The sequence below is a fragment of the Diuraphis noxia genome, unplaced genomic scaffold (genome assembly GCF_037042655.1).
Source record: "Diuraphis noxia isolate RWA-SAM2 unplaced genomic scaffold, SU_Dnox_SAM2 contig0004, whole genome shotgun sequence".
Taxonomy (NCBI): domain Eukaryota; kingdom Metazoa; phylum Arthropoda; class Insecta; order Hemiptera; family Aphididae; genus Diuraphis; species Diuraphis noxia.
The window spans coordinates 9,720,890-9,736,040 of record NW_028301714.1 but is presented as its reverse complement, the minus strand read 5'-3'; the positions used below and the strand labels follow the sequence as shown (position 1 = coordinate 9,736,040).

The 15,151-nt window shown below is 29.3% G+C and overlaps 1 protein-coding gene across 4 annotated transcripts in view; it reads right to left on the bottom strand.

Annotated features, from left to right (window-relative positions):
* The window catches only part of LOC107165800 (uncharacterized), a 107,742-nt gene that overhangs the window by 48,737 nt on the left and 43,854 nt on the right, over nt 1–15,151 (bottom strand). For 2 of the 4 annotated variants that reach the window (XM_089226155.1, XM_089226156.1), the window contains exons 2-3: nt 12,025–12,138; nt 9,119–9,158 (exon numbers count right to left, since the gene is read on the bottom strand). In XM_089226155.1, the coding sequence (XP_089082281.1) occupies nt 9,119–9,158; nt 12,025–12,046 (62 nt within the window). In that variant the 5' untranslated portion in view covers nt 12,047–12,138. The remainder of the gene's footprint in view (nt 1–9,118; nt 9,159–12,024; nt 12,139–15,151) is intronic. The other 2 variants (XM_089226153.1, XM_089226154.1) reach the window with 1 other exon arrangement.

The following is a 15,151-nucleotide window of genomic DNA, read 5'->3' as shown; positions in this document are numbered from 1 at the left end:
CCACTTGTCCACATGGATTATATGATGGTTGTTTTCGTAAAATAATATTACACGCATGCACATAAAGACCGAGCAAGGAAGAGATAGAGAAAGAGAGAAAAAGAGAGTGTGAGAGAGAGCAAAACGGAGCTCATTAAAAAAAAAAACCAGCTTCTGCTATATTATGGCAAAGTGGACGGAAAAATGTGCCCAGCTGCATGCGGTGTCATGAATGTTTGGTTACGCGAAGCGCACCGTATACTAATATACACGCACGCGGTGTATACATACCTACGTGGAGCGACTATATAATATGTACCTATAGTAATATTGTGTACAATATAGCTGCAGTCGACTGTCGTAGTAAGAAATTAATGAACGACTTTATGAAACTATATTATCCATTATATATGAATTATACAATATACATCTCATATAATATATATATACCGCCGTGGATATGTAATACATTATGAATTTGTGGGTGATGAAAAGAGGGCGACTACGGTTTGGAGAGTGCGGTGATTTTTTTCGGTCGATTTTTACGATCAACTATATTATCATTGTTATTATTATTATTAGGTGCCTATATATATAGTTTGTATTGTGTTCTATACATAAAAACATAATATAGGTGTATAACGTCATATTATATTTTGATATTTTTTGGTGCGTATAATATATACCACACCACGACGATGGGCAAACTGTAATCGATAGTCTACGACTTTGGAAAATATTACGATGAAGGGGTTGTTTGAGGGGTAGAAGAAATACAAATTGAAAAATGACGCTGAACGATGCGATATACGCAATCATTAAAATTGAAGACGACGAAAGTGTATACGATGAGTGTAAAGGTTCAGCTATTACAGAGCTTCAATTTTTAAGCGGTTCGGGTGGCGTAGATAGATGTAGGATATATCATCCGCCCAAAATAAACGCGTTAAAAATAATGTGAAAATTGTAAATTAATGGACACGGATTTTTTTCAGCGAGACGCATTTGATATTTTTTAAATAGAAAACTAAGGGCGGTTCTTATTCCCACTGTAGTCTAGAGATTGAAATGCTTTAAACATATTTTCCTCCCGAGTGCCATATCGTAAGTTTTTATGTGTTTGATTTTTATCCACCGAGAGGGCTATTTGCAAGTTTCAAACTACCTTCGTTCTACCCCAAACCGACTATAGATGTTCGAAACAAAAACAACACCGTATCAATCCGCTCAAATTTATAGACATGTTTTCGTCGTTTTCGGCCATTTCTGCAAGTTTGGCCAAAACATAATGTAGGTACCTACTTACACAACGATTTGCGATGTTAGCTTTGAACTACCTACCTATACGGAAATTATTATTTTTTATAAACAGTCCGATGATTCTGCAAAAACCTTAGACCACGACACCCTCATCCACCAAAGAATTTATGAACAATATTTTGAAATTATTTTCTGAGATAAGTGAGTAGAGGGGAGATAATATACACCGAAGGATAAAATTTCGGCAGGTAGCGAAGAAAAACGTTCGAAGGCATAAGGCATGCGTAATAATATTTAATTAATTATATGTATATATGAACAAAATTCTACGTGTGTGCGTTTGTACCTACCTATGTTTTATAGTGTATTGACTAGGTACTATTATTGATGAAGGTTTTCGAAAATTTTAATGTAACATGTCAGAAACTGATTTTTTTTAAATCGCCAACTCATTTTTGTTTATTTTTCATTAATGTGCATTGTATACATGAAATCCAATTCAACTCGAGTGGAAATAAAGTTTGCTCTCAAAAACAATAACCTTTGTGGTCCATTATATCACACAAATAACGGCTCGTTGACACACGTGCAATATTCGAATCAATTTTGACATATTTTATAGCTGTATACCTACGTATACATGTAATTTTAAATATTATTTCGAATTTTTATTTTTATAATTTAATGGGGATCATAACTTTTTTCGGGCGAACGAAAATCATAAAAGCCTGTAACACCCTCCACACGATAATTTTATATCACTCCGACCGTGTCACGTTGCCGTTGTTTCAATAAAATACAAAATAATATGTAATATATATGCGTAAGGCATATTGAGTAGTGCTTTAGACCGATATAGTCGTCTGTGGCTGCAATATTGATGTATTAATAACGATGACAAGGACGTTGATGATGATAACAATAATAAAAAATCGGGTAAGTAAGTGGATGTCACTATGCTGTACAGTAGGTTACAAATGGGTAACTGTAATGGATGGTATTAAATTTGAATTCAATGATATAATATTATTGTATACGAAAAACAATTCTGAATGGAGAGAGTTTGTCAGTCAAGGATATGTTATACAATATTAATAATATTGTTAAAATTTCAAAAAAAAAAACCTATAAAATAAACTCCAAATTATTCAAATCAGATTCATTATGAACCTAATAACCCAACTCAATCAGTTATTTATAGTAGGTATATTATATTCAATGTATTATAAAGTATTAATATAAGTCATTAACGACATTAACTATTAATATTAGAATATAAAATATGCTCTAAAAATTGAAGTACCCACGAATAATATTTTAAAATTACAACGATATATAACTAAAAATTTTATTCTTGTTTATTTCTTGACTATTTAATATGTAATTTCATCCAAATTTGAACTTAAAATAACTATTAAAAAAAAAAAAAAACTATGTTTCTAAAGTTTTTAGATTTTTTTGCAGCAGAATTAACTACCTACGTGTAATCTTGCTTTAAATTTTCAATCCTTAGCTATAAAATTTAAATGTTTTATACTTTTTTAACAACTAAAGGATTAGTAAATTTTGAATTAAATAAATTTTGTCAAAATTTAAACTTAAAATGATTGTAAATAAAAAAACGTATTTTTAATATTTTCCAACTGCTATTATATAAATTTACGGGGAACTTGGTATTAAATTTGTAAGTTTTTTGACCCAATGAATAAAATTTTATCGACATTTATAGGAAAAAAAATAAAAAATGGAAAATGTCTATAAATAATTTAAAATTGTTAAAATATTTTTCAAACGTTGTCAAGTACAGGAATTAATAAGATAAACATACGGTGTAATTTCAGGTTTCTACAGTTATTCGTTTTTGAATAATATTAAAATAAGAATATCGGTACACGAGAAATTGAGTGAATATCCAATGTTGTAGTTCAAATGCTCATAAACATTTTATTTGACTTTTCGGTAAATATTTTTATTTGATAAAAGTAAACAAACTTGTAAAGAATCTTGTATTGAATTTCCAAAATTTAGGTATAAACAGATACATTTTTATGAATTTCTAACTCAAAATAAATTGTGATTTTTCGTGATTTTTACGTATTTCGTCAAAATTCGAATTCTCAATGCTTATTTATTCAAAAACAAATTGTGGCCATGTATTTTTAAGTTTTTTAACTATCATTGTGCTAATATATTAAAAATCTTGTATTAAATGTTGCACCTTTTTTACCCAACGAATAAGATTTTATTGACATTTTTAGAATAAAAAACTAAAAAACGGAAAATTTCAAAGATCTATAAATAACTCAAAACAATTTGAAACGATTTAAAATGTTATAAAGTATAGAAAATGACAGTATAAACATTCAGTGAAAAATTTTCCGTTTTTTCTTAATTCTTTTTTGGTTTTTCTCTAACTATTGGGAATTTCAAAATTTAACCTTCTGAATTCATCATCTAATTTCCAATCGGAAAAGCTACTGATTTTGAAAATTGTTTCGACAATTTATCGTGTACACAGACACACACAAAAAAAAACACAACATTGTAAAATCAATACATTTATTGCTCAGCTCAGAATCTAAAATAGTAAATAGTAATATAATATAAAAATTATCATCTGTCCGGGGTCCAAGATTTCTTAACTAATTTCTTAATTAAAGCAACGTCAAATAATAATAATGATAATTCGGTTTCTATCGATCGCGGTCCTGCACGGTTGGAAACAACTGCATAAGTACCCAAGTCCTAAATATATATACCTTATAACGTTATGGCAAGGTTTGAATAATCAAATAATACGTATATGACTTGTTTTGGCCTCTTTCTATGTATTAGGGACCTTAATAAACCAACTGGCAACTACATCGGTGGTTACTGAACATAAATATTATTATATTCCATATAAACTTAATAACAATAAAAACATTGTATATAGTAACGCATTTATTGGATTTTTTTTTTTTGTTGTTGCTTGAATATGTCACAAATATTATTTATGGTCTGTTCTTATGATTGTAAGACTTATAGTATATCATTATTTATTATCATACAAAATGTAGGTACATATTTATAGAAGACGCTAAATAAAAGTAGACATAAAATAGTACCCCTCAGTCTAACGGTCAACTGCAGCACGAAGAGGGTATATACGGTCATTACGCTCGTTCCGTTATCGGTTATTATCTGTTGTTACGTATATAATGGCAGCCCAATCATAAATTAAAATTCAACTTCAAGCAAAATAAATGCATCGTCAACTTCTCTTTCTCTCAAAGTAAATAATAAAAACAAAAAATATTTATAAGTCCAAACAATCAATCGGTACTCAGTTCTCACTACAAAAGATGACGCAAATAAAAGCAAACTTTTAAACAAGACTCAAACATAATTTCAGTTTTCAGTTTTCACCAAAACCATCATCAATTTATGTCAAACACGTAAATAATTTTTCCAGTTGACCTCAAAATTTATGTCGGCTATTAAATTTACAGAATTTATCGGTAAAACTACATTTTCTTATATCCTGATCGTCCACATTCATCGATCTCAATGATCATTACAGACTACTTATTATTAAATATCTAATTGAGAACAGTTCGTTTTTTCCAGTAATATACATAACGTTTATTATGGTGATTTATAATCTCCACCCTTCTACATCAAGTATTCAAGAAATTATTTCCACTTTTTCGGAGATGGGACATCAGGTCATCCACGTTCACAATAGCCCACCTCTGTGTACGTCACTGCAGGTGTATACTATGCCATGGCAAACCATGGCAATCCCCTGGCCAATTATATAGACTTTTCAGTTTATAAAAAATTTTAAATTCTCAACAGTCAATTTCGATGAAAACGTGTCATTCCTGCCCCCAAAATCAAAAATAACTTTCCTTAATCCGCTTTAAACTCCAATTCCGATAAACCGGATAAACCATCATAATATACACGAGCTATTTCCTTTCACTTAAACCATCCAAATTTTTTCTTCAAGCACTGAAACAATATTATATATACCTCTTTTATTTTTATTTCCCAAGCTCACAGCTGTCAAGAAGCACCTCTTATCTTTTCCAATGACTTTATAAAGTAAAGGTCAATATTATAATTATATCTTTACAGCTATACGTTTTCCCCGTAATATTGTTATTGTTTCATTTGAATATGCAAGCTAATTACATTATAGATTTATAATTTTTTGACATTAAGTATACTCGTACACATATTATATAATTATCAAATAAAATGTTAAATGTATATAATATGAACGTAAATATAAATATTACATATCATTATAAAGCAATGGCAAAGACAAATTTCTGTTGGAAATGTAAAACTATTGGGTAATTAAAATATATATATATATATATATATATATATATATATATAAATAAACTCCCTAGGGTTATATTTTTCTATTAAATATTCACCTTAATAAAACTAAATTAAAATGTATTAAATTTAATTTCACTTGGTGCTCATTGACATTTAATAAATTCATTAAAAACACTTCAATTGCTTGACACGGTCGTATTTTATTTTATTTTTATTTTTGCTGAATTTTATTATTTTCCCCTTCTTCCGACCAAATATAGTTTTTACATTTCTTCATCATTATTGAATATAGAAAGAAATATTCAGTAGAGCTGTTCTGAAAATGGTGGAGGGGAAGTGTACTTGTCTGACACATCTATATACTTCAGCATAATATAGTGTATTAAACATACCAAAGAAGTCGATGAGTGTAAAAAATTCAAATTTTAATAAAGAAATCGGCTGGTAAAAATATGTAATAATTTATCATGTATTGTCTATAATAACATGTATTTAGATACTTTTAGATAGCATATAGGTTTAATTATTATCAAATGAATTAATTATATCAGAAATCATTGTCTATTTCTAATAGATCACTTTATGTGTGTAAATAAATATTAGTATTTTGCTAATGGCCCATGTCGCCGAAGCTATAAAAATCAATAAAAAAAAAAAAATATTAGTACGGCTTGATTCATCTATGTATCTACTTATAATCTATAAAGCCGAGTAGACAGTTTTCTTGAAATATACAATACAATCAAGATTTGTTGTCTGATGAGTGATGAGTGTTGTACCGGCCCATTATATGTAGGTACAATGTACATTATACGGGCAACATATAATATATAGTATACGTTATATATAAATATAATCAATATCATTTTGCTGTATTTTTTATACAACTGAGTAAAATTTTGACCTGCATAAAATTTAAAAAGAATAATAATTATGCGTCGTTGTCATCAATTTTTTATTTTAACATTTTAAAATATCTATATATTTTTTACCACCGTCATGCAGCGCAACCATGTCAAAAACATTATATCATAAGGACTATTAAAATTACTTTTATATAACAGTATCATATATAGTGATATAAAAATCTAAATATGTAAACATTCATCAAACTATATAATAATATTAGTGCATTTGAAAACAATAAAAGATAAAGTTAAGACCTGTAGTGGTGTATGGCCACGAGCGATATTATCGAGGTTCACTACAACATTTTTCACTTGACTTTTTTTGAAAAATCTTAAGTACTAAAATGAATTAAGTGAATATAAAGATTCAAGAATTTATGATGTAACGATTCAAATACAAGTAATCGTGTATTTTATTAATTAAAAAATTAAAGTATACAACGGTTTTACAATATTATTATATACCTATGGGTGTACAAATACACATAATAACACGAGCCGTATTGTAAAGGATTTGTTTTGAACTTATAAATTAGGTACCCACACTATTACATAATGCATTGTCTATACGCGTTGTACAACTATTTATACACACAAAGGCGCGCGTACGTATATAGGCTGGATTGCGGAAATGGACTTAATTTAATGCACCCTAAGCACATTATTAGTAAACGAGCTTTGTCTACATCTGAACGACTCTGTAAAATATTCCGGAACTTATTATTCGGAGTTACAACATCTACGGAACTTTCTGTATTCCAATAGCGGCTGCTGATCAATTATGACTATAATAATATTATGATTAGAAATTCTGTTTTATTTCAATATCTTGCTTGCGTAAACATCAAAAACCGTTGAATTATACATTGTTAAACAAAATTGAAGTAAACAAACTTTGTAGGTATATATTATATACATCATGAGATAGTTCAGAGTTATTGTTTTGTGTTTGTACAAAATACAGCTAGTATTGTGATTGTTCAATAAAGTGGTTTATTTCATTTGAAACGCAATCCTGCATACACGAATCCTATATTATATTATTTTTATTTTAAACGGTGAAAAAAATCGCTTAATACAGGTACACATATATGTGTCTTAGCATTATTTACAATAGTTTGAAGAACTAATTTAATCGCTTTCAAATATGAAGTCTCGTTACTCGTTAATTATATAAACTATATAATATATTATATGCACATATACATTATACATAATGATTTACAACAATCATAAGTCTTATATATTATATACCGATAACCATACAATATGTATTTAAATAACTAAATATACAATTTTATTTACAATTCGACGTAGTAGATTACCAATTTATCTGATTTTTATTTTTGCATTCAGAATAATATTACCTACCTTCAGTTCGAAACGAAAATATGGATTGGTAACAGTATAATTATATTTATATTTTTGTATAAATTAATATTCTGGAGGTAATGGATGATATTATATTACAGTAAACTCATAAAGTAAAAAATGTACTTTGACCTTTGATGAATAAATAGCTCTTTAATCCATCAAACAATAGGAGGGTGAAATATTATTACGCTTCATTGTTTGTCTTCCATACTACATATTATATATATATATACACAGTATACACTATACATATTATATAGGTTAATTTTATATCGCGTGTCTCAAATTATACAATTTTAATGGCATCTGAATTCATAAGCGATTTCATGAGGATCTACAACCCGAGCTCAATTAAAAACAGACTTCAACGACTAAACACGGACAAAAACTGATGAATAAAATAGAATATTAAATTCTTTCAAATTCCCCACACAGTGTTTGTTGTATACTATTTTTTTTAACATTAATTACATTTTTTCACAATAATATGTTCTATTGAATATAAAAATTAAAACATCATAAGAAGAAGATATTGATAAAGCATGTAATATTATGAATAGAGAGCAAAAGAAAAAAAATCAAATGGTGTCACTCCGCATTTGATATACATATACTGATTTCAATGGAAAAAACTCAAAATACAAAATTTCTCATGATGAAAGTTCGTTATAACCTTGTTTGATACAAATCGGACAATCGTAATAAAATTGTTTTTATTTTTATAGTAAATGAACTCAAACAATTTTCTAACACACGTATATTGGTGGTTGACTGAAAATCTTCTAAAGTTACTTAAAATACGTAAAAATGATTCAACATGACAGCAGCAGGAGAAAATAAAACAAGTTTTAAAATTATTTACTATTTTTGTCACGTTATTTCCATGTACGCGTGATACGTACAACAGGCTTGGTAAAAACTCTCGCATTGAGTATATAATTATTAATATGCGTAATATTATAATAAACGTTTAGTTTAGGAAAAACACACACACGCACATCATATCTTTATGAGTTATAACATTACAATATACATGACATAATATAAGCACAGTGATTACAATATTATGATAATATTATGGATGTACAAGTAAACAAGGCGCGTTAATTAGGCAATTCAACGACATCGCGGTATTGCAGGGAAAATTATAACACGGTTGAAAGGAAACGAAACTAAATGGACAGTAGTTGTTAATGCTGTGTTTACTGTTATTTCTATTATTAGTCCATCACTAAGACAATTACATCAAAACAATTTCATACCTTCGATCGAATTGGTTTTTAAACGGATTACACAAGATATCTGTAAAACGATTACAAGTGTATAATAATATAGTGTAACGATATAATATCATGAATCCTGCAGCACGTGTAGATGTTCCATAAATCACGTACCTATACCTACTATATTTCGTTACACGGAGTTTTCGACCTCGAGTTTTTCGAAGAATGTATACATTAATCATTTAAATGGACACAATATTTATGGACATAAATTAAATGACGACGGAGTTTTGGTCATAATTAAATATAGGTACCTGCTATAGTAGCTTCGCGACGTACATTATGATCGTCCAAAAATAGTTGTAGTACATTATTATGCATAATATTATTTTGCGATCCCTCGGATTAAATAGAACGCGGAAACTTACCCACATAGAACCAATAGTATCTATTTATACTTTTTGAATTAGATTTATGGTTACTGTCGTTACTGACTGAATTTATAAATCTACAAAGATTTATATCAATTAACGTTGGGAAACATGTCGGGCTGTCGGGTATGAATATTTAAAATGTGATATATCGACTTGACGAATAAACACCTCCGAAAACACTTCCTGACCTGAATATTAGTGAGACGAATGTGTTAATGTGTTCACGCACAAATATTTCCTCTGCCTATCAACCATTGCATGGATAAATATTAATGAAGACTAAATATTTTTCTTTTTGACTTTGAAAATATTAAAATTATTTTATTTTTAAATTATTTCTCAAGATGTGTTTTAAACTCCATGCTAATAGTTAAAAGAAAACATAGTTATTGATGAAAAATTTTGAATAATTATTTAATTTTCAAACTAAATGCATCTACTTGCATACCTATTTATATAAAAAAAAAAAAAAAAACGAAATGAATATTAGCAAAATAAAATTACTTGTTTATGACTAACCATGAGATAATTTAGCACATGTCACATTATTCTAATACTTATCAATAATTATTTTTATAATATCACATTATTATATATTTTGGACACGTTTGATGTATATTGGTGTAGCATATATAAAGGACAATATAATTTCCTAACAATAATTTATACATAATATAGTCAATACTTGTTTGGCGTTATTAGATACAGGTCTTAATTTTTACATTATAATTGAATTAATGAAATGTATATTAAAACTTTGAATATGAATATATAAATTATATATATTATGAAAACTATGTAGGTACCTATTATATTACTATAGTATCACGAGTTAAATGATAATATTACCATGCACAATCGCTAAAAATACGATATAATTATTTATATACGTAAAAAAAAAAAAAATAATAATAATAATAAAATACGATACGATCGTTACTGTTTTTTTTTCAGTGTAAAATTATTTTTTTTGCACGTGTACCTACTTTTTATCGATTTTATTAGGGCACGACCTCGTAATAATTTAGAACAACGATACCATATAATATCGACATATATATTATGAAGATAAATAATAATACATCCAGCAAAGCGTACGCATATTGTTATCGACAATTTTTAAATATAGTTTATATGCAAAGTTAACGCGTTCGACGCGCAGCAATTATTCCGAAACGGTTTTTTTTATTTTTTCATTTTGTATTGTGGAATTAATGATTTGAATTAAAGTAAGAAGAATAAACTACAATGTCAAATTTTCGGCGTGCGATAAATTCCGGTCACTTACTATCATTATATTGAACCGTTCAAACGACCTATACTTATGAAGCTGTGACAGATCGATTGGAGTTAATAATATTATAACTATTGTTGATATATCTTCGTTTAGCATAGATATATCACATATAATATTATGCTATATGTACAAAATGTACAAATTTTGCATACGTTTTGTACAGATATGGTCGTAAGGACCATCTCATTAGAATCTCGTAAATCTCTCTACGGACTTAACTTATCAGGGAGTGACGGTCGCTGCGAAAAAAACGGAAGTATAGTGGAAATAAAGATTTTTTATGAAACGGTCACCAAAGAGGCGATGCAGACTTCAGTCGGACGTCGGTTCAGCGTATAACTATCAAGATCGCAACCACCTAAAAACAATTTCGAGGGATCGGTTATCAATATTTCTTATCAATTAATATTGTATTTATTCCGAATGATATATTTGTTCAAATTATCGTCGACAAATCCACAATCGGTGTGTACGAAATGAAAAGGAAAATACTGATTTTAAGTCTCTGTGACTTGACTGCGATACCATAACTGAAGCAGCGGCCTAGCCAGGATTTTTTTTCGAGGGGGGGGGGCTGATCAATTTTTTACACAGCGGTGCATTAAATACCAACATGCACGGGGCCGAAGCTATAGAAAACTAACAAAATAAGATGACAATTTAAAATTAGTAAAATACAATTTAAGAATTTTTGATTGAATATTTGTAGACCATTACAATAATTTTTAAATTGTATTAACATTTCGGGGGGGGGGGCTGCAGCCCCCTCAGCCCTCCCCCTGGCTATGCCACTGAACTGAAGGGTTGAAAGATTAATAAAATATATTTAATACTACGTATAACTCCGAAAAATCCTACCCCTAATGAAAAGGGTTGTTTCACACTTGTTACCTATCCAACTCGTAATAACAATCGACGGTTATTTATTTTTACACTCGTGGGTCGTTAAAAAAGGTAATATGTATTTTTTTTTTTTTGAGCTCATGATTATTGTTTTCATTTGTTCATTTGATGGGTTTGCGTTTGAATCACATTTTTCGTTTATAGTACGGACTTTCAGACCTGTATTATATACCTAACGTGTACCTCAATACCTTTATAAATGGTATACATATATTATTATTATTATTATTTTTGGGTACCTTGGACAAAAACGGACAAATATTTTGTTATGACGATAATATTATGAAATGGTATAATAATATTATGCTCACTTGATAAAATAAGGTCTTCCATCGCCGTCGAACGCCTGTTCCCAGCCGTACGGCAAAGATTCTTTGGGCCACGCTTCAACGGGCGGTAACCAAGACGCCGTTTGTGTGACGTGACTGTAAAAACGAAAAAATCAAATTAAAATAATTGCATTTCACTAATAGGTTTTGACCGGAGATTTCGATCACCGACCACCGTACAGATTCCGACCACCTTCGTATAATGGTACCTAAGTGTTACACTTGGTGCACGAAACGTACCAATTATTGGGTAATACTATTATTGCTTTATGTTCCACGACTATATTACACTATGACGTAATATTATATAATAAGCAAATGTTGCATGGGTATAAGGTATAACAGTAACTCGACGATTTGTTGTCTATTTATCATTTGAATGTTATTTATTTACAACCGTCGTCGTTTGTTCAAGTTCCGTGAAACACATCCACAAATCCGAGTGGTCGTCCCAAAAGTTCAACGTCAATATTTACTTAAAGTTAATTAATTGGTTTATCTAATTTACCTGCCAGTTTCGAAAGTTTCGAGTGATAATAAATAATGTACCTTTTAATCGTAATGCACACGTTCTAGCGTTTTGTATTATTTTATCGCGTTTTTCTTTCAGAATGATTTTAATCAGTTTTCAGAATATCGTAAACAAACATTGTAACCACAAGTATCTAAATAACTTTTATAATTTATCAAAATAAACACAAACGTTTGATTTATTTAAAATACAATTATCGTATTTGTCTACTATGACAATAATGCCCAGCCACAAACCCATAACTTAAGTTCGATCGGTGTTCTATAATTTAGACAGCCGGAACACTGAGTTAACGTCTCAGATATAAGAACGGTGTTCTTACTTATTAAATAAGTAGGTCAGACAAAATTATAATGTTTATTTTTAATATAAATTTGGATAAATATAGACTAATATAAAGACAGCAAAATTTGTATACAACTTACATCTATTATAATAATATTAAATAAGGAAAAAGAAAAATGTAATAACGGGTAATACCTATTAAAATAATGATAGACAATCACAGTAAAATAATCCTCTACAATCATCGTAAATTAAAATTAAAATTAATATTAATTGTTGTTTATTAGTTTAATATTTAATTCTATTTTTTCATAATAATATTATGTTTTAATATAAACATAAAATATCGAACCATTAATAAAATAAAATCATTATTGTAATAAAACATATTACACGTCGGGTTATATAGGTATTAATGAAATGACATTATTGTGTGGATATGAACTATGACATAGGTAATAGTTTCGATACCTAATATACCTATATATACATAACAATATGAAATTAATTATATTTACGAATACTAAGCTAGAGGAGATATTCGCTTTATTTCAATTCAAATTATGATCTGCAAAAATAACGCTTAGGCTCGTATTTTAAACATTGAATTGAATCATGATATTTTAAAGAATATTAAATGTGTAATTAGAAGCGTTATAGTAAATTATCGCAATGTCACGCTGACAAAATTTTAATTAAATATTTGACATCGAGCGTGTTGACAAGATAATACTTTTAAATAGTAAACCCAAAGCACGTACACTTTAGAAAATAAACGTTTGTCGAAAAACATTTTCATTTTCGTCTTTTCTGCCAAATGAATAATAGTAAGACGGTCGCGTACGTTAAACAAATATAAGAATAGTTTTTGTCTCTGTTTTATTTTGACATACCTATGACATTGATTAAATATATTTAATTTAACACGATGGATGATGATAAAATATGTACCTAAATACTGTTTTTACTCAATCGCGTTTATCGGCCCAATACCGGCAATACCTAAATATGCATTGTGATTATTTTCTTGTGGTATTCGCATATCATTCACAACTCCAAATACAGATTATGACAATTATTATTTGCGGCTGTCTATTGTATAATAATATCGCAACGATATTATTATTATTATATAGTAGATACGACGTAATTGTGCTAATTGTGGACGATTTAAAAAAAAACGTTTTTGAGTTTCACTACCACTGTTTGGCATGAACATTTCGAAATCTTAACGTCGAAAACTATTTCGGTCACTGTTTTTCAGGATCGTCCTCGATTGTTATTATCACTAAACTATACTGCTATAATGTAGTAATGCAATATTGGTATAGGACATGGGTACATCATGACTGGTATACGCGCGAGTACGCGATTCTGCGATGACTGGCGGAAAAAAAAATCGTACAACAGAGTTATTATTATTTAAATAACGCGTGTATATCGTAATATTAGGTACACACGTATCGCGTTATACGCTGCACGCATTGCTTGAATTTTGAAAAAATCCAAAGGATGATGCAAAAGTGTAGAAAAAAAAAGATGCGCGTACCTAAATGTTTAAAATACATTTTTTTATATCGATTGTGACACATAATATAATAATCATAGGAGGGGCACGCGTATAAATATTTTCTGAAAAAGAAGAGGGACTCCCCCCCCCCGCAGCATCAATGCTCCATTCAAGCGCTGCAGACTGCACAAGTATACTATAATATGTTCGTCAAGAGCAGCATCCGTGCAGCGGACCCTGCAGCTGTTTAAGTCAGGGGAAAAACTTTGAAGCGATGCACAACACCGTTTTATTGATCGCGCGCACCACCGCGGCTGTGAAATTACTATGCAAACGTGTGCAATTTACCTTTGAAAATTACTATTAAAACGTCGTTATGTGTGTGAGAGAGTAGACGAGCGACGACACCGACGTACGACTCGTACGAGTAACATAATATTATTACCCATATTATTAGCACTCTTTATTAATGACATTAATGTGGATGTCTTAAAACTATATATACCTATTTTTTCCCATGAGGACTGCCTTAGACTACAAGCCGATCTGGATCTTTTTCATCTGTGGTGTTCGTTAAATGGATTGAATATTAATGCTGATACTCGTAAATGTTCTCGAATCTCTTTTTCGTGACGTAAAACAAATACTTATTTTAAATATAGAATTAATAATATAAATTCAAAGATTGTAACACAGATAAGAGATCTAGGTATACTATTGTCAAATGACTTATCATATAATAACCATAATGTAGTTAACGGTATGTATAATGGTATTCGGTT